Source organism: Cylas formicarius, unplaced genomic scaffold, assembly GCF_029955315.1.
Source record: "Cylas formicarius isolate icCylForm1 unplaced genomic scaffold, icCylForm1.1 PGA_scaffold_6__28_contigs__length_40554024, whole genome shotgun sequence".
Taxonomy (NCBI): domain Eukaryota; kingdom Metazoa; phylum Arthropoda; class Insecta; order Coleoptera; family Brentidae; genus Cylas; species Cylas formicarius.
The window spans coordinates 33615353-33635776 of NW_026844347.1; the positions used below are offsets into that span (position 1 = coordinate 33615353).

General features: G+C 32.2%; 2 protein-coding genes across 2 annotated transcripts in view; one reads left to right on the forward strand and one right to left on the reverse strand.

The window, feature by feature from the left end:
* LOC132703493 (uncharacterized) overlaps positions 1 to 20424 on the reverse strand; it is a 59280-nt gene that overhangs the window by 32768 nt on the left and 6088 nt on the right. The window lies entirely within an intron of this gene.
* LOC132703492 (uncharacterized) lies at positions 6822 to 8145 on the forward strand. Its single transcript, XM_060672788.1, has one exon. The coding sequence runs from the start codon at positions 7057 to 7059 to the stop codon at positions 7912 to 7914; it is 858 nt and encodes a 285-aa protein (XP_060528771.1). The 5' UTR covers positions 6822 to 7056; the 3' UTR covers positions 7915 to 8145.

Below are 20424 nucleotides of genomic sequence, written 5' to 3' on the forward strand. Positions count from 1 at the left end.
CGCCCCGGCTTCTTCTCCGCAACGTCGAAAAGGTTTTACTTTTCCCGTCTAGTATCCGAATCCGAATACATTTGACAAAACGGACTAAAGAATATATTCCGCAAACTTAGAAAACAATTTAGTTAAGTAGCGCTACAGTCGGAAAGTTTTAACGGCACATTTCAACCAGTAGAACTTGAAAAATAAAACCTGCAAGTTTATCACTGTACGATTTCACTTATCTGGATTTCATGGTGCCATGGGCTTTTATCTCATCTCGTTTTGGGTACTTAGCATTCTCGAGTCATTTAAATTGTAAGATCTTGGAGTTTTAAATAATAAACTTTAATATTGGAGGGATCTTTATTGCTTTCAGAATTTATGCACAAAATTTAATGCAAATAGTTAGTTCTAAAAAACAAATCTTTCATTGGGTAGAAAACATATTATGAATCCCGTAATAATTAATTAGGCGTTTTCCAGAGGAAAACGCCTAATTAATTTTTGAATACTATCCCAAAAGGATTGTATCGTATCTAAGCCCAAAAAGACTTTTAGAAAAAAATTCAATATCAATTTTCTTATGACTGCTGAATACTTCATCCGATAGGTATATCAAGTTTTTTCTAGGTGTATTCTGCTATTATTAATATAGAATCTCACTCTATTTACTTTCCTCACACAATCAAATGAGTCGTTCATTCGCCGATAAGTTGATTAGAAGGCAAAATTCAAAAACAAACTTTACAGGCTGATCAACCAACACATTCCATAGGCGTTACTTCACTTCATCGCATCTAATCACCAAACATCAATCTCGCCAAAGTGGGTGCAGTCATATTACACCTAGTTGTGTCTGTCGTCTGTTCAAAAACATAGTATACATTTTTTTTGATCATCGCTTGTATTTTTAGCATCGATCAGTAAGTTTTTTAAGATCTACCAAGCCTCGTCATCTGGCGCTATAGCTTTCTACGCTGAAAAATGTAATCACAAGTCTTCGAAGAAATGGCGTCTATAAAACTAACGTATAATCGTGAAGAAAATTGCTGTGATTCTTTAAATCTAGATTGGCTGCGTGTAATTGGCCTTTGTCTTGATCTATTTCCTTCGTTTTGTCATGGTATTATTAAAGGAAAGTATTATTTTGAAAACTTCGTTCCCACAAAGCGTTTAGCGATTGGATTCCTCTAATTAATAATACGTGGACAACGACAATAAAACTAGCACAATGATACGCGCGGATTTATTGTGCGTGGCAGATGTCCGTGTTGCTACTGGAGGTATATTTCGTATCAGAACAGCCAGCGACGTCAATTGAAAATGTAAAATTACGTAAAAATTGAAACGGATAGTTTGTTTAACCAGCAACAAATAAATCAAAACAATTAACAAAATTATGGCGCAAGTCATGTTAATACGACAAGATGGCATTAAGATGGCGCTGTTGCAATAGTCAAATCGAAATTTAATAACAAACAGCGTGGATTGAAATAACAAGTTCATTTATTTTACGATCTTTATATATTACTACTACTTAATTAGATAAATTTCAGGGCAATAATCAAAAGCGAAAAATAGTTTTAAAGAAGAAGGTTGACAAACCCTAACCTTTGTGTTGTTTACATGGCAAAGTGAAAAACAAAATCATAATTTTAGGAACCGTCTTTTTTTTGCAGAAAGTGTAATTTTTTTTATAACCTTTATCTGGAGCAACATTCTTAACCGAGTAACTTGATTGACATACATTTCCCTGTACCGCAACGATCGTTATTTACGTCATAATATGCGCCATTTTATACGCCAAATTGCGTGTGGTTTATGCGAACATTTTATGCATAGGTCGTAAAATCAAAAAAGTGTACTGTGAAAAATAGGCCAATTAGCCTTACGATGTTTTAATAAAGACTATAGTCTAGAACACATTCTACATAACATTTTGTGTTTTTACATTGTTTCACCAAATAATGTTATTAAAATATAATCCAATTTCAACTTGTTTCTTATCAAAACATTTTGTATCAAGACTCTAATACGGAATGTTGGCATTTTGGAAAGAAAATATAGGAGATACCAGAGAATATTTTCCTAAAACTTTTGCTCAGCTTGGAATAATAGTTAAGAAAAAGTTAATCAAGAGTTCGCAAAAAAATACACACTTTAAAATAGCAAAATAAACAATTGTTATTAGGACTGAAGTTCTATAGCACTATCCTTAAGTTGGTTGAAAATCAATTTTCAGTTTGACAGCTTTTTGATCACATTGGTTGACAACAGAACGTAATGATTTTTACAACTCCGAGACTTATCAGGCTCCCATCGTACACCTTAATATAAATGTGAAAATATGACTCCTGTGAACAAATACAATGTTTCATTTACTTTTTTTAGTTAACCTGCATTTGTCGGGGTCTTTAAGGTTTATTAACCAACCAAAAAATAATCACAACCATAATTTTTAATATTTTTTTTTATTCGATTGCTTTGATTATCGGTTCATTCATCGAGTTTCCAGTTTGCGCCTGCAGGAAACAGGTCTCAGACAAGAATTTACTCTTGCTTTCGAGCCCGTGTAAGCAGGTCGATCGATAGTATTTTATGTAAATCGAAAATTAGATAAATTCGGCGCGACTAACAGTAGTTACATTTTTCGATATTTCCTATCCGATGTCAACCCAAATCCCAAATCACATTTTGTTCGGATGATTTTGCATACCACAAAAACTTTCTACATAAATTACCGCTCGTGAATACATTTTTTCTTAATAATATTCAGCGTCCCGCGTTATTTAAATGGGAGGATGATTTTATTGTTCGGAATTTTTCCGATTCATTATGGGAGGCTAAAGTTTACGAACCTACTCCACTTTTAATACACGTTCCTTTGTTCTGACTCATGAGAAGTAATTTCATTAAGTAGATATTATCGGCCGCGTTTTGCGAAGATTTTCGACTTTCGATGAGGAAGAATGCAAATCTCCCGCTCTGCGGCACCATTAGACGCATAAAATTATAATAAAATCGTTGTTACGCTTAAATCGTAAGTTAATAAGACCTATTATCATTTCGAACGCGCCCGAAGAGTAATTTTAAAATGGCGGTCATACGCGTTGTAATATAAATGTAAACATATACGTGCTTATTATTTAATTAGACGTACGCATTATATTAATAAAAAAAAAACGTTGCTATATAGAAAACGTAGTAGTAATAATAAAAAAGTTCAATGTAGAAAAAGGAATGTTTACATTGTAATTTTTTTATACATGTAAACGCCCATGGTAGCTTTTTTTTATTTGGAAAATATGTATTCCGGAAAGCATAAATGTTACCGAAAAACTGTAATTAATTTAACTATAATTAAGCATAACCTGGGAGTAATGACGCATTTAGATATCTAATGTTATTGGTTTTAAACAATTCACAACATCTTATCAATTCACCAACCATGTTTGTTAATTATTTTTTCACTATTTTTTTTTTATTTTCATTCTCATTTCCTTTCACCCCACCAAGCGTAGGTATGACTTCCACAGGCAATCCACAGAAAAAAAATACACTTTTTTTAAATTATCTTTTTTGTTAATTTTTAATTGCTCATTAATAAATGATTTCATGCTATTTCCAATGCATTTGATAATTCTATTATTGTAACATTGTGTGAATCAAGGTAAAAACAATTAAAAGGCGGTGAACATTTTTTGATGCGTCTGAAGAAGAAAAAATCTTTACGTAATAGTATACGTTTATTTGGGTGTGCTAGAAAAGACCAAAATGCGAATCAACTTTATGAGATTACTGGCTTTTTATTGCTCACGTTGCACAAAAGTAGAGCTAGTGAAAGCTGGAAGGATGTGAGATAAAACGAACTTGCATCTTCTTTGTCCCAAATTTGTCACAAATTTCTCCCCAGACATCCACGATTATTTGGCAAGCTGTAATATGTTCCAAAGATCCAAACAAAGTGTGAGTTGTGTACGTCGAGTTTAATATCCTCAAAAAAAAATGCTTTACCGTTTTGGATCAAATAAATCATCAATAGATTGCGAAAATTGCATTGGAAAACATTTTGGAAGCAAATTTCAGAGATGATAATAGTATATTAGAGTTAAATTAATATGACCTAAACTTGAGTTAATACCTCTGAGAACGTGATTGAAAACCGTTCTAGTAACAGATGGGTACCGTGCAGACTGTAAAATATTTACACACCTGATTGTAACAATAAATGACTTTATATTATAAAAACGTGCAAGCAGCAAGACCTGAGGGCTATCAGGATGCTTGCCAACCAAACATGATCTAAAATGTTCTATCTTTATCAAAAAACATCCTTCATAAATTGTAATGCAATGCCACTTAATAAATGAACTAAGATAAATAAATTCGTCACATGTAAAAGCCTTTAATGATGAAACGTCAAAATATTTTTCTATATGTAAACAGATACATTGATACTTAATTTAACAACATTTAATTAAATTTACAATTGTTGCAAGTCAATTTCATGAAGCAAACAGAATGCAGACAAACCAAAATACGAACAACATACACTATATCAACATAAAGTGCTCAAAAAAGCATTAAAAACGATAAGGATATATAAAATGAAAAAAAGCAAACTTCAACAAGGGTAAGCTTATTGCAAAAAAATTCTGAAAGGTCATCTGAATTTAAATTTCGGAGATCGATTCAAATTAGCAGATTTAACTTAATGTTTTACTTATTTTGTTCACGGTAGAAGTCGAAAAATTATAATTTACCTGCCTGTCAAATGCTTGTCGCAAAAGGAATGAAAAGCAATTACACATAGCAAATATAATTATTTGGTAATAAGATAAAATATCATATTCCTGTGACAGTTACCCTCCTACTCAAACATCGTTGCCGTTAATGACGTCTTAATAGTATACCGAATTACAGCCTTGCGTATTGAGAGTTGAAAACGAAATGATTTTTTTACGTGCAATTACTTACTGGCCTCGAAGATGTTAAAGGAACTATTATACAAAATGCCTCGATTAACAGTTCGTTTTTATGTACTTGCAAGCTTAATTACGATACTTCAAGATATAAATATAATAAATTATGAGATTTTTCTTGTGCTTCTTTGTGCTTATATGAAAACTTATAATCTTAATTGGCAGTTCAGCGACGGAATCATTTAACACAAAAATGCTCTTTTGATTGATTTAATATGAAATGTTATAATAAATGCTATAAAAATCGGATATTTGTTGATTATCAGTGTGATGTACTAATAATTATAGTTAGTATTGAGTCTTTCACATTTATTTACTGCATTTCAACAAATCATAAACCAACAGGAATAAAAGACTATTTTGATTGCAAAATTACGTACACCTGCCAAGCTACATTAATATAAAATTTACCAAAACACAAAGAATCAAATACGACTAACTCAATAATACAAAAATGTAATAACATAAATTAACAGGAATAGCAGAAAAAATAGTATAATTTATAAATGATAATAATATTACATATTGAAAGTCTCTACTAACAGTTATTATTTATGTAATATAGTTTATTTATTATTTTCCTCACAATTTATTTTATAAGTTATTATAGAAAATTTTGAAAAAACACTTATTGACTTGACAATTATTAAAAAATATTTTTTCCGCTTGAAAAAACTTTCTTTCTGGTTCTATGAACATTATGAACAAACTTTTAACATTATTGTTGAAAAAAAATGCTATTTTTGGTGAATATACAATTTAACTACTAGAACAAAGAAAAAGAACTATTTTTCCTATTTTCGCGAAAGCGATTTCAAAAACTCAAACTCCAAGACGAATGTATTAAACGGACTTTTAAAAATTTTTATATACAATCTTTCAAATTTCGAAGCAATAGGCCCTAAGTAACGGATTTTTATAATTTTTTACTTTTTTTTTAATAATTTAAATAAAAAATTTACTTTAAATGTATGGTGAGTGACTATTTAGAATAAAATAAAAATTAAGCTTTAAACGACCTGTGCGTTAGCAGCGGAGGTCTTGGTGGCGCGTATTTATGTTAAATTTTTTGTCTTATATAGGATGTCTCTGCACCCCTATTTTTTAGCAAAAATAGAATATTACAAAATATACCTTCAATTTAGATTATTTTGATTGGGTCATAAAAATTTAAGTTCAAAGTTTTAGAATATTTTTGTTTCATAGTTGTTTTAGAAACAATTGTTATTCGCTGAGATGGTTCGTTCTCGCCTATAAAAATTCGTTCAAATACTAAAATCCCAAACAACCCGAAAACAAGCGTGTACCCTTTATAAAAAATTGTAAAAAACTATTATTGAAAAAAAAATTGAAAATTACCCCGTAAAACACAGTTTATGGACAAATTAGGCGATGCGATTTTGGCAGCAGTAACTTTTAAGATGGTAGCTTAATTCGTTTCAGAAATAATTTACTTTTTTTATTTTTTAACATTCTATTTATTCTAAAATGAGAGGAACGTTTTGTGAAACATCAACTTTATACACGCGATATAACGAACACTATAGGCGTTTTTAAGCCAACTTGTCTCCTGCTTTATCGATCTCGGTACTTACATGCGATAACTGCAAACGTAAGCGTATCCGAAAGGAAGACACTTTCACCTGCACATAACATCCATATATAATTAATTGCAACGGAGAATAATTACGCCCAAATAGCGTCGTCATTTTTTTTTAAAAACCTTCGCCGCAAAGAAATCATTCGTCAATTCACCGGCTCAATGCCGAGGGCTAAAAAATGCAACGGCGAGACGTCCACGGCCAACCTTAACATTGACCACCACCTATCAGGTGAACGCTCCCGGTATTCCGTCGGTAGAAGAAGAAGAAGAAGAAGAACACAGCGCGTTATGAAGGTGCAATATCGCACAGGGCTAACAAAACGAGGTTGCGACATGAGAAAGCGGTTGCCCGTCGCGTTTAAAGTCTCTGGACCCAAATTGTTTTGTTGGTAACCGCGTGTGGCGGTCGCATGGGAGGGAGTTTCCGTTATATATCCGCATCGACCGTCAACAATTTCATATCAAACGGTTAAGGCCGCCGAAAAAGACATCATGAAGATCGTACTATACGCGTTATTGTGCGTCACTGTCGCGGTACGTGCCCTTCCCACTCAAGAAGAGCCGCGCAGCAACACGATCCAAACCGAGAACGATCTGCTGGATTCGATCTACACCGACTGCCTCCGCAAGGATTCCACGTCCTGCTTGAAATACAAGATCTACAATTTCGTGGACAAATCGTTGGGCAACAAGGACGTGATCACCGTCACCGATGGCGTGCAAATCATCCGTACCGGAAACGACAGAGACGGAGCGCCGCGCGCCTTGAAGGGCGACGAGACCATCGAGTCGCTGGTCTTCGATCGGATCGCGAGGTTCTTGGAGTCTCACACCCTTAAAGTGGACATTAAGGGTAGCGAGGTGGTCAACGCGGTCAGCTCCACGGCGAGGAGTTTCAGCGAGTTTACCGAAAGCCTTGAAGATGACGGGGCTGTGGAAGAAGGCAGGGGCAAGAAGAAGAAGAAAAACATGATGGGTCCGTTGATGGCGGCGTTAGCATTGAAGGCCGCGGTCCTCGGGAAGCTGGCCCTGTGGGGTATCGCACTGATCGCCGGCAAGGCTCTGCTTATCGGTAAAATCGCTTTGGTGCTGTCCGCCATCATCGGAATCAAGAAACTCCTGGGTCAGCAAGGCGGCAAACACGTGACGTACGAAGTGGTCGCCCATCCTCAGCACAGCAGCAGCCACGTCAGCACACACGAAGCAGTTTCGGCTCACGGGGGCGGCTACGGAGGCGACGTCGGGGGCAGCTACGGTGGCTCGGCCGGAGGATGGGGTAGGTCCATAGACGCGCAGACATTGGCGTACAGGGGACATTTGCCCGCGAAAGCAGCCCAACCCACTCAGTAGGACGACGAAGGAATTCCCGAAGTACCTGCCAAATCGGCAAGGTGTGAAAACCTGGCCAGCAAAGTCTTATTTATGGATATTTATTGAATTTTTGCTGTAATTAATATAGATTTTTGTAAGACGAATAAGACACACAAGACAAAGACTACAATTACCACAACCCCCGGGCGGTTTAGATTTAAGCGTAATTTTTACTTTGATAAAACCAGTCAATAAAAGTAATTTATAACGCATCGTGTTTCATTCCAAACCGAATGACAATCGGCCCTTAATGGGTGTCTCGATACGCAACGTAGCGCATACAGTGTGGTCAAATTTCACGGCTGACCGCACCTGCTCGTCCCAGTTAACCGGGTGATGTATGTTATGATGATTGGAAGACATGTGTTTTTCCATCAGTGTCAAGGTTAAAACGGACCGGAGAATCACTATAATGCAAATGAGACGTAAATGAGCTTAAGAAAATTGATTATATGCACACGATTATTTTTTTAGAGTCCGTGAAAGTTTTTGTGTATTTCTTCATGTAGGTGTCCCAGTTTTTTTTTGTAGAGTAGGGTAAGTCGCCTCGTAGGTGGAAACGAATATCGTGTGAAATTTTACGGATTTACGGAGGAGTTCGATTAAACACAGCAAACAAAAATAGTTATCAATAGGCCAACGGATCTAAAAATTTTAAAAAATGATTATGACAATCATAGCATAAGAATATAAACCAATTTAATATATTTATAATTATAATAATAATATAATAATATTATATATTTTTTTCTATTTGTTTGTTTAACTCTGGCTGGTCAAAAGATTTCATTCAGTTTTGGAAGAGGTACAATATGGTCCTAAGAAAAATTGCAAATACTATTCACTGTACAGGGTGGTCCGCTTATTATTACCTTTTGGTATATATACGTGTTATCTGTATTTTCGTGTTCCAACTATCCTGTATATGGATATTTTAATATAAAAAAATGATCTGAAATCTATAAAACGTTTTTCTCAAGAAAAACTAAATAATGGGGAAAATGCAATAGCAAATAAAACAAATTAAAAATACAGTTTATCATTTGCAACATTCAGATTCAGAGTTACAAGATTTATAAACATTTTTACAATGAAGAAACTTTTTATGTTTTTTATGTCAAATATGATAAAATTGCTCTATATTGGTATATATAGAGAGTGTTTTTATTTTCGTGTACAACTTACAACTTACTTAATAAATAATATTTGAGTTCCTCGGAAAACTGTAGACATATTTCATATACACAGAAGTTTTACAGTTTCTAACATATTTTGAATTTTACGTCAAATGTGAGGTTAGCATGTCTAAATATATCTATCGATATCTTATGATTAAATATATTTGAGGTTCATTTCCTTATTTAATTTCCTACTTTGGTGGTCTGTGTTGATAAAATAAAAGTGATCAAAAAGTAACATCAAAAATTTAAATGAAAAAATCGAAAGGAAATTTTTATGATGCCAAACTAAACCACTTTTTATGAATATTTTACGTTTTTCTCAAGAAAAAATAAATAATGGGAAAAATGATAACAATAAATAAAACATATTAGAAACATAGTTTTGGTTAGTCATCTGCAACATTCAGATTCAAATTTATACACATTTTTACAATGAAAAAACATTTTATATCTTTCATGTCAAAAATGATACTGATGAAATAATGATAATGATGATGATGATGATTGGGGTTTTTACATTTGACAATGATGACTTTTAACGATTTTTTCATTCAAATTGTCAATGTTACTTTTTAGAGACCTTGAATTTTGGTTTCTTCTTAAATATTCACACACTTTTCACTAAAAGACTCCCTTTTATAAGGAACTCGACCCCAAATATATAACAAATTCTTTCCGTCGATGAAATAGATATATTTGCGAACGTCATATTTGACAGAACATTCAAAATGTGTGAGAAACGGTAAGACTCCTTGATATAATTACACATTGTAGTTTCAATGAAATCTGCAATGTGTAGTTATATCTTCCGACAAAGTGAGTAAACTACTCTTTAAATTTTGAACTGCTTGTCCGGGATATAATTACACACTGTAGACTTCACAAAAACTACAATTTGTAATTATCTCTTCGGACAAGCCCGAAAAATTCGGATTACTAGTCCGTAAGCATCTTTAAATCTTTAAATATATATAGCATCTATGTCGGAAAATTTTCGAGGAATTCAAAGATGTTTTAATAAGTAGGGTGTACTATTAAAATAAGATAGTTGTTACTCCTCCACGAAAATACAAACAGCCTGTATTGATAACAGTATTTTAAAGTATAAGTGAACCCGAATAACTTTTTTGAAAAAGTTTTTACAGATTCCAAAAATAAAGTAGGAATTTAGATTTAAAAGTTTTAAAGGTTTGGCTTGCTGAAAAAAATTAAATACTTTGGTGTTTCAAATAAATCAAATCGGTTTGTTTATATTTTTTTGTGGTTACTGGTGTCATATTTGACTATTATACGAAAACCTCTACCCTAAAGACTAAAGCAACTTTAATAAAAAGCCTACGAGAACTTGAGCAAAACTAAATCAAAATTATTATTGACATAACTCCGGCACTTTTCAATTAGTACTTAGAATTTATTACATATTTTTATGACGCTTGTTTATAGTTGCTTATATTTATTCTTTTCTCTTTTATTGGCTAATTACTTATTTGAAGGGATTTAACAGCGCAGTAAATTTGGGAGGGAGAAGTTTTTAAACATTAACTAATTAAAAAATTAAACAAGTTTTTGCGGTTTGGGATAAAATGACGAAAACAACTTTTTAATGGTAGTTTTGCGTAGTAGTGACGTGATAAACACACAAAAAGTTACTTTAAGGGATAGTACTCGTTCTGTGAAAATGATAACAGGTGAAAGCGTGCGAAGCACGAATACAGAATCAATTCTGGGTTATTTTACGGATCAAATTGTATTGAACTTGAACCATGCGCAGGTCAACCGGAACGCTATCTCACAAATTAACTTAATTATTGATTTATATTTTCTCACAATGTATTTTAGAATCAAAAACCGTTACGAGATTAATATTTTTTAGACAGGGCGTTTAACGTCAATAGTTAAAAATGTCTTTCCTGTAATCATGTTAAAAAAATAAGTTTTGGAAACGTGGGTTTGATAATGCCCCGATTTGATATTCGGAAGCAACATTAATCTATAATGAACCAATTTGTTTTTAATAGTCAAACGAGGCAAAAGTATATAAATGCAATAAGGAATCGAAATTAGAAAAAATTAAAAAGTTTAATATTTTTTAATTTTTCTCGTCGTTCTGTTTTTTTTTTATTTTCATGCATACACTTATGGCTTAAATAAATAATCGGTTTTGCTTTTTTTTATCGACTTGCACTGCTATCCGTTTTTTGAAATATATTTTGTGAACTATATTATTAAATAAATTAAATGAAGATAATTATTTACTTATATTAGCAGGATGAAATGAAATAAATAGAATAAATAAAAAACTAATTAATTTGGCATTTTTTGTAATGAATAACTTCTTATTATTCATGAGATAATTAGTTAAATATTACAACTATTACTATTTCATTTGAATTTAAAATAATAATAATAATAATAATAATAATAATAATAATGTGTAGCTAAACGTGACATTGCACAAAATATTTATTTAGTCTTTATAGCGATTATTTTTTGCCATTTTAAGAAATTTTGCGTGACTGTTTAATCCGACAAGATTACTCCATATCAAAAATTCTTATTACAAATCTATTGTCAGTAGCTTTAGGTAAAGTAAAAGAATTATAACGAATTCGAACCCTCTACTTATTATAATTCTTATCATTGTACGAAACATTAACGTGCGAGTCACGCGCGTCCGTTCATCTGTCAAGATTTCGGAGATTGTGTTAAATTGTAAATATCGATATGGAACGCCAACAATATATTTCATAAACGTCCTCAAATGCCTGTTAATGTAAGAAAAGGATTCTCAAAGAAACTTTTACTTGCTCTAATAATACATACCGAGTTTCAATTAAACTCTGAAGGAGCCTACAGGATGATTGGCGGAACGTCAGCAAATTCGATCGAAGAATCCAGAATTGGATTTTTAGCATTTTCGGATACAATATCCAAAATAACTTATTTTTGAAAAATTCTATTTAGCCCGAAAATTAACGGAATATATTTAAAACAACCACTATATTCTAAGGATTCGGCCGTTACTTATATTAGAAATATTGTTTTAAAACTCTTGTGTGGAACAAAAAAGGTTAATTGTTTCCTTTTTAGTCAATAATATTTTAATAAACAATTCTCCAAAGTATCGTTAAAGTTATTAGAGTGGCCGTGTCATTAGTTTCCTTGTTTCCCTGAGACGTGCCTTTGGGCAAGCGCCAATGCCTCCAATTCAATTTAGGAAATCGGCCTTATCAGTGTCGGCACAAATCGTATTTATTTCTCCCCAATTTTAAATTTGTTTTTTGACCTTCAACATTGTCATTAAAGGACATTATTTTTCTCATGGATTTTCTTGCGATGTCATTTAATGACCAATTCTCTCCATGAAAGTGGCCATTATAAGAAAAGCAAATTTTCTGATTCCACAAAATTTTTCAAAATCAAAAGAGATTTACCATTTCTGTTGTACCTATCTTAATTACTTGTTTCCAAACGACCACCACAATATTGCATTAAAGTTTCAGATTGATTTTGGTTATCAAAAACATACAAAAGAGATAAAGAAGATTAATATCTAAAATATTTAATATCCAATTTAGCTTCTTGTTCAATTTTAGAATCTTGATGAGGATGAAAACTGGGGATATAGATGTTGATGTCGAAGGAATACATAAATTTTTCCCAAAAATTTATGTATATAATATAATATGGAAACAATATTTTATTCATTCGGTGTAGGTAAGGAAATCAACTTCACTTAATTGTTACTAATAAGATGGTTATTGTGGAACTGAAAAACAAATTCAAAAAATAATAAAAAAATAAATTATTAGCGAGCTACAGAAAGGTATTTCATTTATTCATTCATGGTTAGAACGAGATACCTTTAAAATGTGTTTTTATGACTTTCAAAAATTTGTGCTTTTTAAAACGTTATTTACATAATTTTTCATTTAGGTTTCTTGCTACACCATCTTTGTGGTCTTCCCGTTTTCTTATTTTCATGAGGAACCCAATCATAGTATTTTATTGGCCATGCACTGAGCATTTTAGTTTCGATGATATCCGGAATCGGACTAGGTTATTTTGCTTGTTTCTTACTTTCTCCATTATTGAAGTCCTATTCGTTCATCCTTCCGTTTTGCTACCTCCTAGGTTTCTGATTCGTAAGCGCATATTGACTCAAATTTTGACTCCAAAACATCGAATTCTGTTTTTCCTTGACCTATTTTACTTAAGATTTCTTCATTGCTTTTTCCGATTTTGAAGAGCGTTAAAACGATTACTGTATTCCAATATAGAGATCAGTCTGATCATTGCCTCCAATCTTCATATATTCTGCATTTTTTGATAACTAGTCCCACAGTCTTTGGGTTGCTCTTAGCATATAACTACTACCGCTATCAAAACTTAATCGTCTACAAACAACATATGTTCTATTATTGCTAAACTTATTTCTTGATGTCCCCTTAATGCTCTAAATAGATTGTGAAACGTATAGGAGCTAACGAGCACATTTGACCTCTACTGATTGGTAATTATTTCTCTTATTTGTAGTATTGGTTTTTTCTTATTTGATTGGAAAAAACTTATAATAAAAGGAATATGTTATGTTCAGATACTTCCTCTCGAAACATATTTCATTATTTGAACATTTACAACGTAATAGACATTTGAAACTACCGATTTGCAGGAGTGCGTTCTTCCTTCGAAAAAGGTCCAAGTCCACCTTACTCAACGAAGTCGTAATTACACAGATTCGACACGGTACGACGCTCAATCGAAAACGTCACTCCAACGAAGAAGTTAAGCAACACCATTACATATTTTAATAATCGAATCTGACCGTAACTGGGTCTTCGTGTTCGTGAACCCCGGACTACCGTCGTAGTCGGCAAGTTCTTTGTCCGGTTACAAGCTAATGACCCTGGAGAAGAGAAACTTAAACGAAACGCCTTCTGGGCGATTTTAGCTCCGTCATCTCACTCCCGATCTAAATTACTTTCTCGGAACCGATCGGAGAGAAAGTCGTTACGTTCCCAAATTTTATTTTTGTGTTAGCGGGATTCGGTGAAATTGAATTTCGTGTAAAAAAAGCGATCCAGAGCGTGGAAAAGAACTAAGACGGTGTTCTTGCTCCTTGAGCGATGTTCTGTGTGTACATTACTCAACACACGTTAATTTTCTAACAGTGCTGACCAATCAGAATCCAGCTGCTAGTTGCCATAGCGACAAATTTAAACAGAATCGGTCACTCGATACGTTTTTATGATATATATATATATATATATATATATATATATATATATATATATATATATATATATATATATATATATATATATGGAGATGTAACAATGAATTTATACTACTTATATTCTTGTTTTTTGTTTTAAAATTTAGCATTTATTGCTTGCGAACTATTTTCTGAATTCCTCCTGCGTCGCTGTCGGTTGCTTATAAATCAAATTTGTAGACGTTTCTGTAGAGCTTAACTTTGAAAAATAAAAAATAAAATAAATTAAAACTAACTAATTCAATAATAAATAAACAATAAATAAACAAACAAAACAAAATTAGTGTAACAATGATTTAATACTCCTTTTATTCGTGTTTTTTGGGTGAATAGCGACATAAATGAGCAATTTATACATCCTACGTTTTAAAATTTTGCATTTATTGCTATTGCCCTATAAATATTAAGAATTAATAAATGAAATATAAATAATAAAACCCAAAATAATATTGCACTAATCTGCTTATTCGTGATTCAATTTTTTTTAGAATTCTTCTCAGCGTTTCGTTGTTCTGTGTCCGGTTTAAATTCCCTATGACGATCTATAGACTTGCAAATCATTGTTCATCCAAACTGGGAGCGAAGTTTTTCATTTATTGCAAAATAACCTGTAGAAAATTAAAGATTAAACGTATACTTATTTATAACACTGGATCTTCCTCAAATGCGATGCAATCAATTTTTAATTTCCTGATCACATATGCTAAATCTCCTCTCGTTACAAGGTTTCTTCACTCCAATTGTTGTTGTTCACCTTTTCATAATCTTTTGGTCCTAACCTAACCAATCTTAAAATATAAGATAATATATTAATTATACTTACTTACATGTTAATAAATGTGCCATCTATTAACGTGTAATCACTTTAGTTCCCATTTTCTTCATGTAGGGCAAGCATAGCAAAGCAAGCATAGTTTAGATCTCTAAACCCTTGGACTTTCCAAGCTGAAAACTCTTTACAAGTTCTAGTACATCCATTTTTCAAAGAAACTTCCACAGGGTACTGTAATACTTTTTACAAAACTTCTGGATTTCTCCTGTGTCGGTGTTTGCTAAGTCGAAATTGCTGAAGTTTTGTAAAAAGAATTCTAGTACATCCATTTATATTTAAATTATAATAAATATTTAAATGTTCAATTACGTATGGATGAGTTACAAAATAGCTCGTGTTTGATCGGCTGTAGAAACTATCGAAGTATCTTGATCTCAATGTTTTGGTTTTATAAGTAGGTTTTTAAAAGTTACAAAATTTGCCAGTCAGTATTTATCTCTTAAAGCTGTTTTATTTGTAGGTAATGGTTCTTTCTATTCGTGTATAGAGCCTACGAAATTAATGTGTAGGTTGTTGTCATCAACTGTGAACAATCCTCTGACTAAGATTGTTTTCAAAGTGAAAGTGAAAGTATTAAACTAAAAATGATTGTTCAATATTTTAAACATTATGCCAGTGTTACCTTAAGGAGCAGTAAATAATGAACTTGAAATTGTGAAAGTTATGCGTTCACTCTGGATTAATATATACCAATTAATATCTAGTTGTTTTTCTGGATTATACCTTCAAAGTTATTGGACACTTAGTTTGTGTTTCTCTTCTTCAAACATTTGGCACAGTACGGAAAGCTCGTTAAAACTATCTTCCCTTTCACCCTACAATAACAATATTAGACAAAAACTGGGATCTTTTATAATTATACACACTACCTTGCTGACATCAAATTAACAATTTCCTATTTGGCATTGTAATAGATCATATTTCGCGTATGTGATTCTTTTTTTTTAATTCTTAATATCCATTTAACGTTATTTTGGTTTTTATTCTTCGACATTGATATTGCTTTAGTCACGTGTTGTTAAATTAAATTTTTGAAACATAGCAAAAGCAGAAGTTGTATTGTGCAGGAAATTGTTCCAATTTTGATTTACACTTAAATTTCTGACGTAGGTGTCACTTACAAAAAAATTATGAATTAATTATTTAAAATTTATATATTACTGCCAAAATCAACATTATAGTGTCAAAGTAATTATATGTATTTTTTTAAAGACAAAAAATTTTGGCAAATTTCGGTTTTTCAAAAATTTACAGAAATTTTTGTTACAATTCCTTGGCAGACATATACTTTTCGCACCAATTTAGTTTTAATAAAAATGAACGAACAGAGAAAGTAAGAATGGCGGTTAAACATTTTGATGATATCACAGTTTTTGCGGGCACTTTACAAGACTAGAAATCGCGTTTTGTAGAAGTGCGTCACCTAATCGCTTGATACGATCTTAAATATTATTTCTAAGTTACGGAAACCCACGATTTTGCGTGAAAATTGCTCTCCACTGCGGAATTGGTATTCCTCCTGCTAACTAGGTTTATGGCAGATACGTCTATTAGAGTTGCGATGTAGGTATTTGGAGCTCGCTTTTCTAGCAAACACATTCTTCCATTGTTTTGCTATAATACAAATTCCGTTGTCAAAGTGTCGAAACGTTTGTCTACATATAAATATCTAATTATTGACCGGGCACGCGTGGTTATTCCGTTGAAAGTAAAGAATCGATATTTATTGCCTTTGATGGTCTATTTGTGTTTGTTAGACAGCTTTCGCTTGGCTTTTTACATCCATTTGAGAATTAAATGCGTTTTAGAGGTTAAAGGAAACGTTAATTGTTTTTATCAGTCTAATCTCAAAAATTCACACGCCTTTTTGTATTTTCTAATAAACGATTAAAGTAAAAATAATATATAATATTAACTTTTTTTCTATAAGCATATATATATAAGTTTTTCAATATTTTCCTTATAATGAGAATATACCTTATTCAGGTAATTTCCATAAGGAAAATTACAAGAAAAGGTAAGAGTGAAGTCCCAGACGTATTTGTTACTACATTTATCCTCACAAAAATAGAAGACACATGTCATATTCGTCATACCGGGTGGCACAAAAAACTGGGAACACTCTATAGCTTTTAAATGGCTTGAGATAGTAATTTTAAATTTGGAAGGGTTAATCTGGGCTAAATGTCCAATTTTTTGACAATATGTAGTCAATTGCACTTCCGGTTTGAGTGGAAACGACAGTAAGTTTCAACCTATATTATTTTGCATTTTTGGATCCAGGAGATCATTCTACGTAGGATAGGACGGTTTTTCTCATTTATTTTTGTTTTTTCAAATTTTTATTTAATTTTTGAAAATTGTGTCTAGGAGGCTGTGACCATCATTAATACTATTTACCCACCCAATTTGTTCAAATATCACCCTAGTCGGAACAAAAACTTCTTAAAACCAGTACTTGCTTTACAACATTTTGACACCAAAATTATCAAAATCCTTTAAAAAATAAGCTCACAGGAAGAAAAAAACCAGATAAGTAAATACATTTTTATAAAAACGAAATATTACTTAAGTGGCTTTGGTTCTATTCATTATTAATTGTTAAGTCGGTGAGATAAAAAATTCAGAAGAAACTCTCGGCAAGCTCATGCAGTAGAAATAGAAAACAGATTAGTATTTAAAAAAATAAAATTCAAGGGAGAGTTTCTTCTGAGATTCCAAGATTTGAATTTTTTGTTGAAAGATTTTTATTATGGTAAAAAGTTGATATGATTTTGGAATACCGGGATACAGTCAAAACCTAGCCTAAGTATTGTATGTATACATACGTCATAAGCTACAAGCACTTTTCAGGGGAAATCTGTCACTTTTTGAGATAATTCGACACAATATTTTGAAAACCTATTAGAAAATAAAAGTTCAACAATGTTGGTAGAATCGATTTGAAAGTGGTATGTAAACGTATGTTACTATAAGACAAGTTTTACATTGACACAAAATATCACATTCATTTATTTTCGAAATGTACTTTTTTCTGCATTTCCCGTATATCGCCTATCAACTTTTTCTCCATTTGTAAAATGATTATTGTTTTCCATGATAATCCAAATCGACAAGACGACAAAATCGATCAGATAAAAATGTGCCGACTTGATGATGATATTTTTGTTTTTATAAAAATGTGCTTCCTTATCTGGTTTTTTCCTTCCGGTGAGCTTATTTTTAACGAATTTTCAAAAACTTTGGTATCAATGTTGCCAAAAAGGTACTGGGTTTTAAAAATTTTTGTTGCCATTAGGGTGCTATTTGAAAAAACTAGGTTATACTAAAAAATTAATAGTTCATTACATTAAATGCTATTTGCCATTAGGTAAGTAAAGAAAAGTTCCATTTACTATTTTTCCCACGATGAGGTGACCCGGTAAATAGTACTTATGATGGTCCCAGCCTGCTACACCCAATTTTCAAAAATTAAATAAAAATCCAAAAACAAAAAAAAGAGAAAACCCGTCTTATCCTACGTTGAATGATCTCCCGAATCCAAAAATTCAAAAAACATAGGTTGTGCCATTTAAAATTCGACTACATATTTTCAAAAAATTGGACATTCAGCCTGTGGAAAATAACTTATTGTCGCATTCTCAAGGGAATAGTTTGGCCAAGTCGTAACTGAAATATATCAGATTGGTGACGAGGAATAATGACTCCTATAAATCTTAGATGTAAATTGTTCACGTCTGTCCTAAAAGTTATTTTTACTTATTATATTATAGTTATTTTACTGACAGGTAAGAGTTAGCTGTCAAGGGAGGCATACAGGACATCGCAGTCCTTAAACACCTAGGAAATAAGTGCAGTGCAGTATTTGAAAGCCTTGAGCTATACAAACCTTTTAGACAACTAAAAGCTCTTGTCTACAAGAAGAGATGCGTTTTTCAAATTGTCCAAAAGTAGCCACAATTTCTTTGTTCCATTTTCTAAACGCAGAGTTATATTGCCTATTGGTATGAATACCCCAAAAGCAAGCTAGACATCCACCGGTCCACTGAAAAACATTACCATTGAATTTTTTGGTTTTAACAGCAATTCTCTCAATTCCTTCAAGATTACTGTTGATATTTTGGCATTCAAGCTGCAAGCGTGAGGTTTCAAAAACATAATAGAGCTGCTTGTCGCCAGTATATGACTGCATTTTACAGTACAAGACAAAATCAAAGAATTTCGTTCTGAAAATAATAAACAAAACAGGAACTCCACTTCTTATGTCCAGGCAAGCAGACTCGACCAGATTTTGCTTTCTTCCTGCTGAGGAGTTTTTATTAAAATTCGCAGATATTTTAGAATGGCGAACAGAATATTGTTACTAATGGACTCAAAAGCCCCAGAGTAGTCGAGTAGGACCAACACTTGCCTTATATTTAGAATGTTGCAGGAATTGCCTTTCAAATATCGTTGACCACCTCAAGAATATTTTTTAACCAGCTTAGTTCAATGAAATGAAAAATAGTTTATCATAAGTTTCAAAGCTATGAAAAAAAACATTGGAATTAAATTAGCAAGAAACGTAGGAATAAGAACACAGCCATAAGAAGAAAATTGCCTTTCCAATTTTCTTTGTCCACTCTGTGTCTTAACTGTGTTTGTCTTTTAGAATATTTTTTTACACATTTGTAATACAAATGAATATCAAGATGGTGATTACAGCTGTCATATTCCACATATAAGTGGCGGTTTAAAAATTAGTAAGAGAAATCGGCAAGGTTAAGGTTAAGCTTACAGTCTCTTACCGCAAAATTATTAAGTCTATATTGTTTGGCGATCGAACAATATTTTCTTTTAATATAATTAAATTGATTTTTAACATTTTTATTGTCAGGGATATGCATGATTAAAGTAATAAATAGTTTTATTCTCTTTCAGCTATATAGTAAACAGTAAAATTGATAGTAGACTTATTCGTGAAAATGATTTATAGATATACAGGGTGTGGAGTTTAAAAAATTTTACCGACAATCATTTTTTTGTAACTCACTTGTTTTGCAGTAATACAAGAGAGAGAGAGATAGTAAATGTCATTTTGCACGTAAGTTTATGTAGCTTGTAAAAAGACCGAATGTGTGGGCTGTTATCTCGACTTAGATTTATTTAATTAAGTCCACATATTAAATTATAACTGTAAATATTTTTATGACGAACCGACA